General features: G+C 36.7%; 3 protein-coding genes across 9 annotated transcripts; 2 read left to right on the top strand and 1 right to left on the bottom strand.

Moving 5' to 3' along the window:
- Positions 1-985: 985 nt before the first annotated feature.
- On the top strand, positions 986-3,712 carry LOC110629007 (ABC transporter G family member 10). Its single transcript, XM_021775842.2, has one exon. It carries the CDS (start codon positions 1,415-1,417, stop codon positions 3,248-3,250), a length of 1,836 nt encoding a protein of 611 aa, XP_021631534.1. The 5' UTR covers positions 986-1,414; the 3' UTR covers positions 3,251-3,712.
- Positions 3,713-3,855: 143 nt separating this feature from the next.
- Positions 3,856-7,974, top strand: LOC110629306 (ketol-acid reductoisomerase, chloroplastic). The gene is made up of 10 exons (XM_043949889.1): positions 3,856-4,081; positions 4,397-4,489; positions 4,861-4,926; positions 5,034-5,174; positions 5,768-5,995; positions 6,151-6,268; positions 6,353-6,492; positions 6,584-6,751; positions 6,936-7,091; positions 7,290-7,974. Exons 1-10 carry the CDS (start codon positions 3,962-3,964, stop codon positions 7,656-7,658), a joined length of 1,599 nt encoding a protein of 532 aa, XP_043805824.1. The 5' UTR covers positions 3,856-3,961; the 3' UTR covers positions 7,659-7,974.
- Positions 7,975-9,029: 1,055 nt separating this feature from the next.
- On the bottom strand, positions 9,030-13,837 carry LOC110629489 (splicing factor U2af large subunit B). Of its 7 annotated transcripts, none has more exons than XR_002490216.2 (13): positions 13,514-13,837; positions 12,513-12,793; positions 12,318-12,431; positions 12,098-12,177; positions 11,397-11,467; positions 11,269-11,316; positions 11,103-11,162; positions 10,937-10,997; positions 10,733-10,845; positions 10,178-10,624; positions 9,896-10,025; positions 9,510-9,735; positions 9,030-9,383 (listed from the first exon to the last, which is right to left on the bottom strand). XR_002490216.2 is itself a non-coding variant. In XM_021776476.2 (13 exons), the coding sequence occupies exons 1-13, from the start codon at positions 13,664-13,666 to the stop codon at positions 9,246-9,248; spliced, it is 1,764 nt and encodes a 587-aa protein (XP_021632168.1). In that variant the 5' UTR covers positions 13,667-13,837; the 3' UTR covers positions 9,030-9,245. The 7 variants fall into 7 exon arrangements, 6 of the variants coding, with proteins under 6 accessions (XP_021632168.1, XP_021632169.1, XP_043805510.1 ...); XM_021776476.2 differs by having other exon boundaries at positions 9,510-9,577; XM_021776477.2 differs by having other exon boundaries at positions 9,510-9,577; positions 11,269-11,313.
- Between the last annotated feature and the right edge of the window lie 1,062 nt (positions 13,838-14,899).

Here is a 14,899-nt window from a genome sequence, read left to right as displayed (position 1 = left end):
TTATCTGATTAAAATTGTCATAAATAACTTTTAAATTTAATTTTTAATTTGTATAAAATAATTAATTCAAATTATTTAATAATTTTAAGCTATTTATTATATATTTTTTATAAACCTAATTTTTTTTAATCGTTCGTAATAAAAAGAAATATTTTCAAATTATGCAAAATGAAAACTATTTTGAAGATGTAGTGTGTTAAAGTTATTTGTTTCATAGTATCATGGTCGAATATTCAACACTCACAGTGTCAAACACCATGGGTGTTGAATAATTAGCTCACGTTTCATCAGAAGGGGTTCTAGTGCTACTAGAGCTGGTGAAACTCATACATGGTATGTTCAACTCCTTAAGTGTCAAACATGCAAATATTAAATGTCGGACACATATCCAATGGCTAGTTCAGTACTACAAGTGCCGAAACTAATTCCAACGTATACTATCCGCTCTCTCCTATGTAAATAACACAGAATTGATCTCTCCTCCTTTATAAATTGCTTATTTCTTAATCATTGAAGATTATGTTTTTAGAGCGGGAGTGATTTTTATACGAGCAAAATAAATTTTGTAAAATTTTTTTAAAAAAAATATTTGTATTTAATTATTTCGATTCGACTGGCAATTAAAAAAAACTTTTTTACTTAAAATTACAATAATTTTTACTCAACTAAATTCTTTGACTAAAATTACAATAATTTTTTTACTACACAAAATCATATTTATATAAACTTTCAACGTATATAATAAAAATAAATTATTATTGCATCTCACTAAAACACAGCTAAAAATTTTATTTATTTATATATAAATAAACATACACATTTAAAAAAAAAAAAGTTTTAAACATATTGCCGAACAAACTAACTTTAATACACTGGATATGGTAAATAGTTTCCGTCTTGCAATGATTTGAAAATAAATTTTTGTATTATGAATGATTTAAAAAAAACTCTGTGATATACAAAGTCGCGTTGTAGAGAAGAACTATCCAAAATTTTAAATAAAGCATTTTTGCTCTGACACCTAATCAGAACTAAACATTCCAAGCGCGAAACTTATAGGACCAAATATGTGTATGTGTTCGAACATTGTAAAATTTGCAGAGACTTAACACATGTAGATGGCTCAACATTAAGATTGCCATATTCAGATAGACTCCTATACAATATTGATCTTGAAAGGCATTTTAGGAGAGAGAATTGCCGGAAGTATTTTTGCTTGATACCCTATAAATGTAGGACTTAACACTAAATAAGCCAAAGACCAATTCATATATTTGGCCTAAGAAAATATATGCTTTGGCTACTGGCGTGTACAACATGGTGCACGTTTGGTGTGTTGGCTTATCTTCTCACTTCTGCCTCTTCCTCTCTTCTTTTCATTTCTCGTAGCCTTCTTTCTTTACCATTTCTCTGAATGGAACTACCAAGAAAATCTCCTGATTCTACTGCACTGAAAACTCAGTATCGAATTAGAGCAAATAAACTTTCTTACAAACTATCCAGTCAGATTGATGACTGTAACTGGCTTCATCACTGGAAGACAACATCAGTTAGGGGTTACATACTGAGAAATGTGAGTTGTGAAGCTCGACCAGGGGAGATCATGGCAATTGCTGGTCCAAGTGGGGCTGGAAAAACAACATTGTTGGAGACACTTGCTGGTATAATCCCACCTGGAAGAGTCTCTGGTCAAGTTCTTGTTAATGAGCAACCAATGAATGCTAGATGTTTTCGGAGATTATCAGGTTATGTCACGCAAGAAGAAGTTCTCTTTCCACTTCTTACTGTTGAAGAAACTCTCATGTACAGTGCTCGTCTCAGGCTGAGAGGCGAGTTCCAAGCTTCTGCTGCGTTGAGAGTTCAAGCACTGCTGAAAGAGCTTGGATTAGAGAATGTTGCAAATGTAAGAATTGGTAGTGAATCAAACCGAGGGATTTCAGGTGGTGAGAAACGTAGAGTGTCTATTGGTGTAGATTTAGTTCATGATCCACCTGTTCTTTTAATCGATGAACCAACTTCAGGATTGGATTCTGCATCAGCTCTTCATGTAGTTCTGTTGCTCAAATCTATGGCTACAAAGCAAGGTAAAACAATTGTCTTAACCATCCATCAACCCGGTTTTCGAATTCTTGAGCTGTTTGATCAGATTCTGTTATTATCAAATGGCACTGTCCTTCACCAAGGATCCCTGGATCTCCTTGAGCAGCATCTTAGATTTGCTGGTCATTCCGTTCCCAGGCATGTCAATGTTCTTGAGTTTGCTGTTGAAGTGACAGAAACTCTAGTAATAGACACAGAAGAAAGTGAAACAGAAGGTAATGTGACAGAACAAGATTATGAAGAAATCAGAAGAAATCCCAACATTAGAAATCTCAGAGAGGCTAAAATATGTTACCCCAATGGTAGATTCAAGGAGATTCTAATACTGGCTCAGAGATTCTCCACCATTATTTCCAGAACCAATCAACTCTTCCTTGCAAGAATAATACAAGCAATGCTTGCTGGGATTGTGCTTGGAACTGTATTTATGAATGCAGCAAATGATCCAAACAAGCACAAGCTACAAACTCAAATTGGGTTTTTTGCCTTCAGCCTCACCTTCTTGCTAGCATCAACAACTGAAGGCCTACCAATTTTCTTGCAAGAGAGAAGAATTTTAATGAGAGAAACTTCAAAAGGGTATTACAGAATATCTTCTTATGTCATATCAAACACTCTTGTTTTCATCCCATTTCTGTTAATTGTGGCACTCCTCTACAGCACACCAGTATACTTTCTAGTGGGATTGAGAAGGGAAACAGATGGATTCATCTATTTCTTATTGGTAGTATGGATGGCTTTCTTGATGTCAAATTCTTTTGTTGTATGCTTTAGTGCTCTTGTGCCAAATTTCATCATGGGAACATCAATAATTGCTGGGCTTATGGGTTCTTTCTTCCTGTTTTCTGGGTATTTCATAGCAAAACAAGACATACCTGATTATTGGATTTTCATGCATTATCTGAGCCTGTTTAAATACCCATTTGAGTGTTTTGTAATAAATGAGTATGGTGGAGGGAGGGGAAAGAAGAAATGCTTGGAGCTTATTGAAGGAGACTGCTTCATGTACGGTGAAGAGTTTTTGATGCAGCAGGGTCTGGAAGAGTCAAAGAAATGGAGTAATTTAGGAGTAATGTTGAGCTTCATTCTTGGATATAGATTTCTTTGCTTCTTGATTCTGTGGTACAGATCACAGAGAACTAGATTTTGAATTTTTTTTTTCAGCAAGCAAATTGGAAAGTAGAATAAAAAGAGAGATAGTTCTGCTTGTTTCTGCTCATTCGGGTTAGCTTTCTTTTTTTCAAAAAGAAAATTCAGTCATGAATAATTCTGCATAAACTTTGTGTTACCCTTTGTTTGATGGTTCATTGTGAAAGAAATATGAGAGAAATTAAGGTGAAAAGAAAATAATAGAATTTTGTTTGGATAGATTACAAGAGTAGGAGAAAGTATAATTTCTCTAATGACTATTATGCCCTCACAAATGAAGGAAGAGACTTTAAAACAATGAGGGCATTTAAGTATTTTAATATAATTAGTCTTTATTTCTCTAGAAATATTTAGACTAAATATAAGAAATTAAAAAATACGATTTTTCCTCTTTTATTTTTATTTTTTCCTCTTTTCTCCCCTTGTTTAATGTGCAAACAAGAGAATTTAGTGAAACTAAATTTCGTTTCTTTTCTCCTCTATCTACTTCCGTACATCCAAACAAAGCATTCATGTTGTTTAGCGTAAGAAGTGAGCGTATTACGCTAAGGGCGCACAATAACAATAGAAAACAGACAAAAGCATGTACTATAAGGCGCAAACAACTCAGCAGCCACAAATACCAATCTCTGTCATTTGCTGACAGTAACGCTTCCTCTTCACCTCTAGCGAGCTCCCTCTTCTCGGCCTTGGATTTTCGTCGGCACAACTAATGGCTGCCGCGACGGCGTTCTCCGGTACTCTTTCCAGCCATACGCCGTCTTTAATTTCTCTTGATTTTGATTCCTCTGTCTTTAAGAAGGAGAAGATCTCCCTCGCTGGTCATGACGAGGTATGCCATTTCATTTCCTTCATCTCTTTTCCTTTGAATTTATTGCGTTTTTTTAGTGTAAATACTTGGATGGGGAAATTTCAAGGCAGAGATCTAATTTGGACTAAAATTTGGATGGAATTCTTCCATTTATATAGTTTTTCGTGAATTTACTCTTTTCATCTTTTACTTAGCACAGAGACAAAGAAGAAAATTTTCTCGTGTTTTATACTATTTCTATCTTCTTAGTTGCGTATGTGTAGTCAGAGCTCTGTGCATGTGTATCACTGTGCGAGATGCAAAAATTGTTTCTGTAATGCTCACTGTTTGTTGTAGTACATTGTGAGAGGAGGTAGGGATTTATTCTACTTGCTGCCAGATGCATTCAAGGGAATCAAGCAGATTGGCGTTATTGGTTGGGGGTCTCAGGTGAATATTCTGTTGTCACATTGTATTTTGCTTAAATGATTTTTATTTTTGATCTGTTTATTTACCTGAGAAAAGCTTCAGAATACAAGGAAACTGATGTTTTATTTTTCATCCCTATCAACCAAGTCTAGTTAGTATAGTTCTTTTGGAATATCTATGGAGATACAAGTCTTTATGCCCTTTGAGCTCATCCATGTGTGTGTATGTGACAACATGTGCATAGCAACTTTCTATTTATGATTTTTCTATAATGTCAGTAAAATACAGCGTCCGAATATTATATTTCTTTCTAGTTAATTTATGTTCTTTCACAATGATTAAATGTGTATTGTAGAGGATAAAGTATTTATGTTTACTGTTTTTATTGTAAGGGTCCTGCCCAAGCTCAGAATTTAAGGGATTCCCTAACGGATGCCAAGTCTGATATTGTAGTGAAGGTTAGTGGTGATATATTTTTAGTTGTTTGGAGTACTGCTCAGACATTGTTGATCAATCTCATGTCTAAGTTTGATATGTTTTTTTGTGGTTACCTTGTTTAATATAGATCGGACTTAGGAAGGGGTCTCATTCATTCGCTGAAGCTCGTGCTGCTGGTTTTACTGAAGAGAATGGGACGCTAGGTGATATATGGGAAACTATTTCAGGCAGTGACCTTGTCATGTTACTGATATCTGATTCTGCACAGGTTGATTTTAATAATACTTCCTATCTTTGTATTTCTGCAAAATTTTCAATTTGTCCCCGAAATTTTTTTTCTTTAAAATCAAATAAATCCATGGTTGTTATGTTTGGCTCAATAAACTTCCTGCATTATTTAAACTTTGAACATTATTGCTCTTATAATGTGAGAGAGGAAAAGTTTGAACTTGTGATGCATTTATGCTTTGCTAAATTTTGATGATTAACGGGTTCCTTCTTGATCATTTGATTCTTATCATGTAAAGAAGGGAATAAGGAAAAGAAAATACTGATAATGTTTTTTCTTGTCTGAGTTGTTCCTGACATCCTTTACGCCTTTATTTTTTTTTAATGTCCCATATTTTCCTTTAGTAATAAGGAGCGCAAAAGTTTTATGACAAATTTTCAATTTCATTGGTCGTTAGGTAAAGCTTAGCAGAAAGAAAAGTTAAGTTGAATGAAACATTTCATAATTTCTAAATTTCTCTTGATGAATGTCTATAATGTTCTCAATCTAATTTTTTTGTTGGTTCCTTTTTTCCTGATATATATATTTTTTTTCTCCTTACAGTGATTCTTTTTTTTTTTTTTCTATGGCAGGCTGATAACTATGAGAAAATTTTCTCCCATATGAAGCCAAACAGCATACTTGGGCTTTCCCATGGATTTCTTCTTGGACATTTGCAGTCAATGGGACTTGACTTCCCAAAAAACATTAGTGTGGTTGCTGTTTGTCCCAAGGGAATGGGTCCATCTGTAAGGAGACTTTATGTTCAAGGCAAAGAGGTCAATGGTGCAGGAATAAATTCTAGTTTTGCAGTCCACCAGGTCCTCTCTCTCTCTCCTCCCCCCCCCCCCCCCAACACTCACACACGCGCGAACAAAAAGAAAAGGAAGAAGAAGAAGAAGAAAAAGCCTAATCAAATGCATTAGTGTTTATTTCATTTCACCGACTCTTGGTCTTAATTGGTTTGTGTGTGAAGGATGTTGATGGTAGGGCCACAGATATTGCCTTGGGATGGTCAGTAGCCCTTGGTTCTCCTTTCACTTTTGCCACTACACTGGAGCAAGAGTACAAAAGTGACATCTTTGGGGAGCGTGGTATGTGCAGTTTCCAACTATCCACATGATTGTTTTCCATGTTTTAACTGCTTAACATATGAATTTTGATTTCATGGTATGCAGGCATTTTACTGGGTGCTGTACATGGAATTGTTGAGTCCTTGTTTAGACGATACACTGAAAATGGAATGAGTGAAGAGGAAGCTTACAAGAACACTGTTGAGTGCATAACAGGAATTATATCAAAGACCATTTCAACCAAGGTTGCATGTGATAAAATTTGGTTGTTATCCTCCTGGTTATTAAGCAAGCATCACTGCCTAATTGTTAACGTTTCTGGCTTTTTGTCTTCAGGGTATGTTGGCTGTATATAATTCCTTGTCTGAAGAAGGTAAAAAGGAATTTGAGATTGCATATGGTGCTTCATATTATCCCTGCATGGATATCTTGTATGAGTGCTATGAAGATGTTGCTTGTGGAAATGAGATACGCAGCGTTGTCCTTGCCGGCCGTCGCATTTATGTATGTTCATACTCTCATTATTTGCTATCGCAGTTGAATAAAATTTCTAGTTTGGAAGTATAACGGTGTAATTGAGATGTATGTGAAATACAAAAATCTTGTTCTCAAAATGATAGGAGATAATTTGAAGCTTTTTTTTTTTTAATTTCAACATTATGCTAATTTTTGTGTTTCTTGTTGATAGGAAAAAGATGGGCTACCAGCCTTCCCAATGGGTAAAATTGATCAAACACGCATGTGGAAGGTTGGCGAGCGAGTCCGATCAGTTAGACAAGCAGGGGACTTAGGTCCATTATACCCTTTCACTGCAGGAGTCTACGTGGCATTGATGATGGCACAGGTACCACATGCTTATAAATGCTTTAGTTTTCTTTCATTCACCATACTATTAATGGGTCCCTTCCCTTTTTAAGTTACAGTGAAATACATAAATGCTATTACACCTTAAATCATCTTGGTTCATGGTTACCACATACTGACTTGACTGGTAAAGAAAGAAGTAGGAAATTGATGCCGCTTTTGTATTTCTGAATTATAGATTGAAATCTTAAGGAAGAAAGGGCACTCATATTCTGAGATCATCAATGAAAGTGTGATTGAATCCGTGGATTCTTTAAATCCATTTATGCACGCTCGTGGAGTTTCTTTCATGGTAGACAACTGCTCAACAACAGCAAGATTGGGATCCAGGAAATGGGCCCCTCGTTTTGATTATATCCTTACCCAACAAGCTTTGGTAGCTGTGGACAATGACAGTCCTGTGAATCGCGATCTCATTAGCAACTTCCTATCAGATCCGGTGCATGGAGCCATTGAAGTTTGTGCTCAACTGAGACCTACAGTAGACATTTCAGTGCCACCAGATGCTGACTTTGTGAGACCTGAGTTGCGCCAATCTACCAATTGAGATCTAAAGGTGAATTTCTAGTTTGAATCGGCTACGAGAAATCGCTACACATATAAGCTGAGGACGAAGCTTTTCCTGGATTGTAAGCATGCTCTAGTTTTTATCAACTTAAATATTTTGTGTTGTATGTAGTATTATGATCGTTCTCTTTTTTTCCTTTTTGTTTTTTTTCCTCCTTTTGTGTGTATGGACAGGGCTTTTATTCTTGTATTGGTAACGTTGGCAGTAGAATTTTAGCCTAGTAGGAAAACTCGCATTGCTATAAGATACAGAAATTAGTTAATACAATGGTTACATATACAAATTACAATGGTTAGAGGATAACTATTGATTATAGTAGAAATTTTATGAGATTTACTATGATATGCATAATAAAGCCGCTGTAATATACTAATTTTTTTCTGGTAACTCTTATTCTTTTAGTAAGAGTATAAAATTTAGTTTTCTTTTATTTTAACTCTACCTTATAGAATTAGGTAATAAACAAATATTATTCATAGAACATAGAATTAGGTAATAAACAAATATTATTCATAGAATTAGAAATCATAATATAGGTTTTTCTATTTTGTTTAAAAAATCACAAATATATTATTATTGTGTGATAATAAAATGCCAGGGTATATTAATCAAGTGAAAAATTATAGATCTATGATTAAAAGTTATAAATTAAACTGCAAACTTTAGTATCTTTTTTGCACAATTTCTTTTCAATATTAAAAATTTAATTTTAACAAAAAACAGATCCTTAGATCATGTTATACATTTGTTACCAGTATTTCAATCATATAACAAAAAAATTTAATTTTAAATCAAAATTAATTCTATAGATATAGTATTAAAATTAGTAACAAAATTTCTTGAACAGTGAGATATTTAGTAAATTTTAAAATCACAAGATAAAGAAACAATTTGAAAATAAGCATCAAAATGCTATTTGCTTGCAAGTTTTATCAACACTTTAAACAGATAGCAACTTAAATTAGAGCTTATAACGCCTCACCCGTGGCCGGTGAGAAAATGAAGGGACATGAGCAGCAAGCGGCATCCTAACCAAAACCAAGCCAAGCAATGAATCTTCTTTTAATAATTATCCAATTTGATTTGAGGTTATAGACAAAACTTTCTTCTCAGCTAACAGGTTACCCAACAACTTTCAGGACTCGGTTAATCAACTAGCTCTTCAACGCCAAGAGCTCAAGGATACTTCACCCTTCTTCCACACAAGGGAATTTCCTTACAACATGTTTCAATCAACGTTCCAACATTATGCAACCTTGATTACCCTCATTGTTAATTAAGCTCTCATGCTTAGACATCTACATCCCAATTGGTCTATAAGACAACCAATAAATGCGGAGACTGGGCGAATTTAGAAAGGGGGAAAAACACAAAGCCGAGTTCTTAACTACCAGAATACAGTTGGTTCCCAGAAAAACACTTCGTTCAATCCTTGTCTATCATGACAACATTAAAAAAGAAAAACACATAAAAAGGCAACAGGATACTCGTCAGGGAGCTGCTCAAGCTGATTATCAATAACGAAGTAAATCATCAATTTCTAAATATTGCCAGGAGACACTAAAACTAGCCATCATATTCTCCCTGATAGAACTTGTTCTCAGGATAAAACACAGCCACAACTTGATTCCCACCAAATTTACGTCCATTCATCCCTGCTCGGGCTTTTGTAGCACCTTCAACATCAGCATAATCCAAGAACACCTGAATAACAACAGGTTTCAAATATAGCCTCAAGATATGAAGTTCCAGAAAAAAGCCAAATGGCAGATATTATCACTCAAAAAAAAAAAAAAAAAACAAGAAAAGAAATGAGTGATGAGTACTGACCTTCCCAACTCCTGGTGAAGGTTCACCATCTGCCTTTGGGCGTGGGATAACAACATTCGCCAATGTACCTGCATTTAAGGTGTGAAAATATGCAAACCGCAATTTTTAAAATTCTCACTTTTTTCAAAAAGAGGATATCAAGCAAATATAAATAAGGGATAATGAAGTCTTCTGTCTGTGTATGTTAGGCCTGATTCTTTATAGCAGAATGTGGGACTACAAAAGGCTGTAAAACAGACATACAACACAGAGAAAATAAAGAAATGTAAGAAGCCTTGGGAGAAAACAAAAGGGGCTAACAAAGAAAGACTTCACAAGAGGAAAAGTGGGGGAAGGAGCTCTAATGCAGAAGATAAATATAGTAACAGACAGTTTGAAGGTTTTACCAAATTTTCCTCCTTCCGTTCTCATATCTTCCAAGATGTCTTCGTACTCCTCATCATCTTTGAGTTCATCCGCAGTGACTACTTGTGTTAGGCATACAACTTTAGTAGGAACAGGTTGTAACATAAGCCTCTGCAAAAAATATTGCTTCACTTTCAAGTAATAACATGTAAACATTAACCAAAACCAGACTGGCTACTAGAAAGAAGAAAGACAAAGCAGAAGAAGATAATTAATCCGGGATGGAATTAAAGTTGATAGATAATAAGAAAAGATCAGTTCACCTGCAATGCAATCTGCTGCTGTGCATGCAATAGAACATTCTCTTGCTCAGGCTTAGGTTGGTTAGTTCCCTGGTTGGCACGTCTAACAGTGAGAGTTTTGTCACCCATTTTAATTCCATTCAGAGCTGCACAAGCTATGTCTGTAACTGAAAGATCTTGATAAACACAAAATGCATAGCCCTTTGAGTTGCCAGTCTCTCTGTCTTTGACTAGATCAAAACCTCGAAGAGGCCCAAAAGATTCCAACAACTCTCTGATTTGTGCTTCTGTGAAGTAATAGGGAAGCCCACCCACAAAGATGCGGTCAGGACCCTCAAGTCCACCAGCAGAGCCTGGAGTTAAGCCAACTGCTGCGAGGTTAAGATTAGGATTGGGCTGGCTTGGACCAAGTGTCGCAGCAAGAGATGGATTATAGTCGCTAGGTCTCCTCACCTTGACAGGTGCTCCCTGGAAGTAATTTTTGTTTTAAGAACTCAAAATCTAAGAGCAAATATCGTAAACAATCAGCTGATGAGAGTCCCAACCCAATAAAGATCCAAGAAAAGATACAGTTACCTCAAAAATAATTCCGTCTAAAGCCATTGCATTACTAGCCTCCTCAACAGACCTCATCTCCACAAATGCAAATTTCTTTTCATGGTTTATATAGACATTAACAACAGCATCCCCTTGAGAAAACAAACATAACAAGCATTAGTAGCAGCAAAAAATGCATGCATGCAATTGAATTATCAATGCGATAGGAAAACACTGACATACCAGGACCAGCAGTATTTCCTCCGATTGCAGCCATAACTTGGCTAAAAAAAGTTGCTACAGACTTCAGGAAAAGATAAATGTTTAGAATGTCAGGTGTACACATATATCAGCAAAAGAAAAGGGGGGAAGGAGAGGAAAAAAGAAAAGAGCGATAGAGCAAATAAACCTGTTCATTAGCTGTAGGGGGAAGTCCTCCAACATATACCCGTCGAGCATGTCTAGTGGCCTGCAGCAACAGCATAAAATCACATGATTGAGGGAAATATTTTAGATTGAATACAAATGAAATATGTTCCAAAAAGCAAATAATATGCATCTGTGATCATACCAACCTGCTGTGTCATTGCCTGAACTGGCATAACTGGAAGTGCACCAAACTGCTGCAGGTAAACAAATTACACAGAATTAATAAATTTGAAGGATACACAGAAAACTACACATGACATAGAATATGACATACCTGACCAGCTCCTAAGGGAAACATGTTAGGAAACATTCCAGAAATGGCAGGACTTGTCCCAGGTATCTGACCTGCAAAGGCAATTGGATAGAATAAGAACAAGATTATAATCAAATAGTATACTGTAATGCGTTCAAGCTACCAAAATTGACTCCTGGATCATTTTCTAATAGAACAATTAAGTCCATTCTCTTACAATAATTCTATCAAAAGAGAGAGAAAAGAATACATCATTTATTCAAGTTCTGGAGGAAATATTTGCAAGACTACCAAAACAGGCAATAGTTGCCAGTTGAAGACGAACAAGAACCATCAAACCGGTGCATTGATTCCTCCTTGTACATAAAAGCTACAGAAGTCGGCTCACGCCCATAGTCAGCACAGTGGGGCAAGTAGCCCAACATCGCCTTCTTACAACAAAAGACGAGAAAGAAAACAAACAAACAAACACCAAACACAAGAAAAACCAAAAAACTCTCTCAGTTCCGGAATTATTTCACCAAGCCATAAATATAATAAGAGTATAGCCCATCCAGAGACCACAGCTTGAAGAAGCTATATGTACATAATAAATGAACGGAGTACTTCTTACCAAAATGACATCATGTAATTGGTACGAACTTTCCACACTATATCACAAAAAAACAAAGACAGCAGTTAAGCAATATGACAATCTTAACTACGGAGGAGGGTACATGTACCTGCAGCAGCAGCTGCTGCAGCTGCACCAGCCAACATTGCAGAGGGAGGAGGAGCCATATCAAAACCACTGATCCTTTTGCTGAAAGCAGGTATGGTTAGCATGCCGAGAAGAAAGGTGAATGGATAAACAAACCAAAATTAGCATATCAAATATCATACTCAATTACATAAGTAAATGATGTTGTCCATAGCTAACTATTTTAATACCAGATACATTACCTCTTAGAACGGGAACGGGAACGAGAACGTGATTTGGATCTGCGCTCTGATCTACCCCTTGAAGGAGATTTTGATAGAAGCCTATGCCGGTCTTCCCTATCAAAATCTCTCCGCCTGTGAATAGCATTAACCAACAAATTATAAACATTCTTTAAGAGCAGAACAGCATTCAAATGGATAATTGAATTTCAATACCTATCCCGATCATAGTCTCGACTTCGATGATAATCATCATCATCTCTATCTCTACCCCGTTCCCTCCTCTCACTTCGATCTCTATGCCGATCACGATCTCTATGGTGACGGTCACGATCCTTGTCCCGGTCTCTTTCCCTATCCCTCTCCCTGTCCTTGCTTTTCTCCCTATCTTTTTCCCTATCACGATCCCGATCCCTATCCCTATCTTTATCACGTCCTTTCTCCCTCTCCTTTTCCCTACTTTTTGAAGACTCTCTTTCATAGTCTCGAGTACCATGCTGGATTGGAGAACATTTATTAGCACCATTAGATTAGAAAAGATTAAGTAGCACACAATACAGACGAAAAAAAATATATAGAAAATCCTACACAAAAGAGATGCTTAATAGCATAATATATACATGAAAACAACAAGTAAATGTTTAGAGAAAAAAACACCTTCACAGACAGCAATATTAAGAAACAATTCATCTAATGCAAGATGCCTAACATGTCTAAAACACCAAAAGCACAATACCACGTGTACGATGTAGCAACCAATAACCTTAGTGCCTCTCCAAGCAAATCCGAACTAATGAGAAGTTGCATCAGAATAAAATCTGAAACCACCTAAAATTCACAATCAGCTAAGACTACAACACGCAGAGAGATAGAAAGAGAGAAAGAGGGAGAGAGTGGGGGACGGGCTGTAACAAAGCTTCTTTAACCTAGAAAAAAAGCTACAAAGTAATCCACACTCCATGGACATCGCATGATCAGAACACTTAAACCAGACTGAAACTTCTACTATTAACCTTTCCGTGATTTGAAAACAATTATAACCAAAAGTGATATGAAGCCAATATTCACAGAAGTCATAGCACAAAAACAAATTTGAAAAAAAGAACATATATTAACATAAATAAAAAAAAAAAAGAAACCCTAAATTAAACCAATAAAGAAGGAAAAAAAAGTATATCTTGAACAGTAACAGCTGTATTAACTGTCTAGTTTAGTACCTGAGATTTGGAATCGCTGTGATCATCGGCTCCGCCATGGCTGTGGCTGCTAGCGCGAGGCTGAGGAGAGAAGCCACCACCGCCAGAACCGTAGTTATCGTTATCGAAATCGGCACCATTGCCGTCATATCTTCCTCCCTCGTAGTCAGTCATCTCGGAAATTGAATGATTAACTAATTCTCAGGCGACGTTTTTTGGGCTTTCTCTTTGTTTGGGGTTGAGTTCGCTGTTTGGTTGAGTCGATTTGGCTGCGAAGCTTGAGACTGCGAATGGAGAGAAATCTTGAGAAATCTAGGGCATACGGGCTCGAACTAGATTGATTTTTATGTCGCATTGTCGTAATCTTAATGGTAAATATGAGCTTGTCTCGGGTTATTATGGTCAAATCACTATCCATGAGCTTATCAATTATTTAGTGGTTTTGGAATATTTTTAAGAAGGTGGAGGAATAAAGATAGCACTTTTTTTTATTATTATTTTTTGAAGGAAAATAAAACACTGTTTATGAAGTACTTTTATAAATTTTAGTTCGTGATTAAATTCAACTAAATTCATTATTTAAATAAATGATAATTTTTTCTAACGCTTAATTGTTAAAAAAATAAATAAATAATTTATACACCCTGATAATCTGAGATCCAATAGAGTAGGGTTTTACAAGGGTTTTGTATTACAGAATGATGGTTAATACAGCTTTCTTAGACTTCCCTCAAAAACTTCCTTTGTCTGGGGAGGGTGCTCCCCTTTTATCCTTTTTGCTTTGCTCATGGTGAAGTGTAAAGGCCTCTCCGTGATTGGGACACGCGGCTCTGGCATGCAGATTTGGGTGTACGAGGGTATCAGCCGCCTGCTCCATGCGTAACGGCCTCTGATTCTCTCCATGCGTACATCCGTGCGGATCTGCCAGGCTGTCTGAGTTGGGTCTGGACACTGGGCTGGGCTGAGAGTCGGGCCAGATGCTGAGCCCAAGAGGAGAGGGCTTGCTTGGCGCGGGTCGGGCCGGCCTGAATGGAGGAGATGGGTGAGCCCGGCCTTTGAAGGCATACGGGTCAGGCTTGTCTCGCGTGTGTGGGCCTCTGCTTGATGGGCTTTTGGCTATAGTCGAGGCCCTGGTCCGGAGTTAAGAAATCCAGCGGTTATCAATTGCCCCTTCACCTTCTCGGCAGTTATTGCTCCGACTGTCGAGGGGGTGAATATCAAAAACCATTAATACCGCGTCTGTTCGTGTTCAGATGCCTCCATAAAGTTCTTTCATCTTTCTGGCGTTGCGCAGTCTTTGAGTCCCATCTGCCTTTTCCATCTCTGGCTTTTCTCTATTCTTTCTGTTCTCCGCTGTTTCTGCTTTTCTGTCATCATTATCTGGGCTTGTCTTTTCTTTCCTTTCCG

This window comes from Manihot esculenta, chromosome 13 (genome assembly GCF_001659605.2).
Source record: "Manihot esculenta cultivar AM560-2 chromosome 13, M.esculenta_v8, whole genome shotgun sequence".
NCBI lineage: Eukaryota > Viridiplantae > Streptophyta > Magnoliopsida > Malpighiales > Euphorbiaceae > Manihot > Manihot esculenta.
This window is presented reverse-complemented; position numbering and strand designations above follow the sequence as displayed.

Bases quoted from the DNA above. Each gene is read 5' to 3' on its own strand.
- LOC110629007 (XM_021775842.2), top strand. From the start codon at position 1,415: ATGGAACTACCAAGAAAATCTCCTGATTCTACTGCACTGAAAACTCAG.
- LOC110629306 (XM_043949889.1), top strand. From the start codon at position 3,962: ATGGCTGCCGCGACGGCGTTCTCCGGTACTCTTTCCAGCCATACGCCG. The intron at 4,082-4,396 runs GTATGCCATTTC...TGTTTGTTGTAG, and splicing joins CCCTCGCTGGTCATGACGAG to TACATTGTGAGAGGAGGTAG. The intron at 6,269-6,352 runs GTATGTGCAGTT...CATGGTATGCAG, and splicing joins TGACATCTTTGGGGAGCGTG to GCATTTTACTGGGTGCTGTA.
- LOC110629489 (XM_021776476.2), bottom strand. From the start codon at position 13,666: ATGACTGACTACGAGGGAGGAAGATATGACGGCAATGGTGCCGATTTC. The intron at 10,998-11,102 runs GTTTATTTGCTC...CTTTTCCTGAAG, and splicing joins CCCCTACAGCTAATGAACAG to TCTGTAGCAACTTTTTTTAG. The intron at 9,384-9,509 runs GTCAGTACTCAT...GTTGTTATTCAG, and splicing joins CTTCACCAGGAGTTGGGAAG to GTGTTCTTGGATTATGCTGA.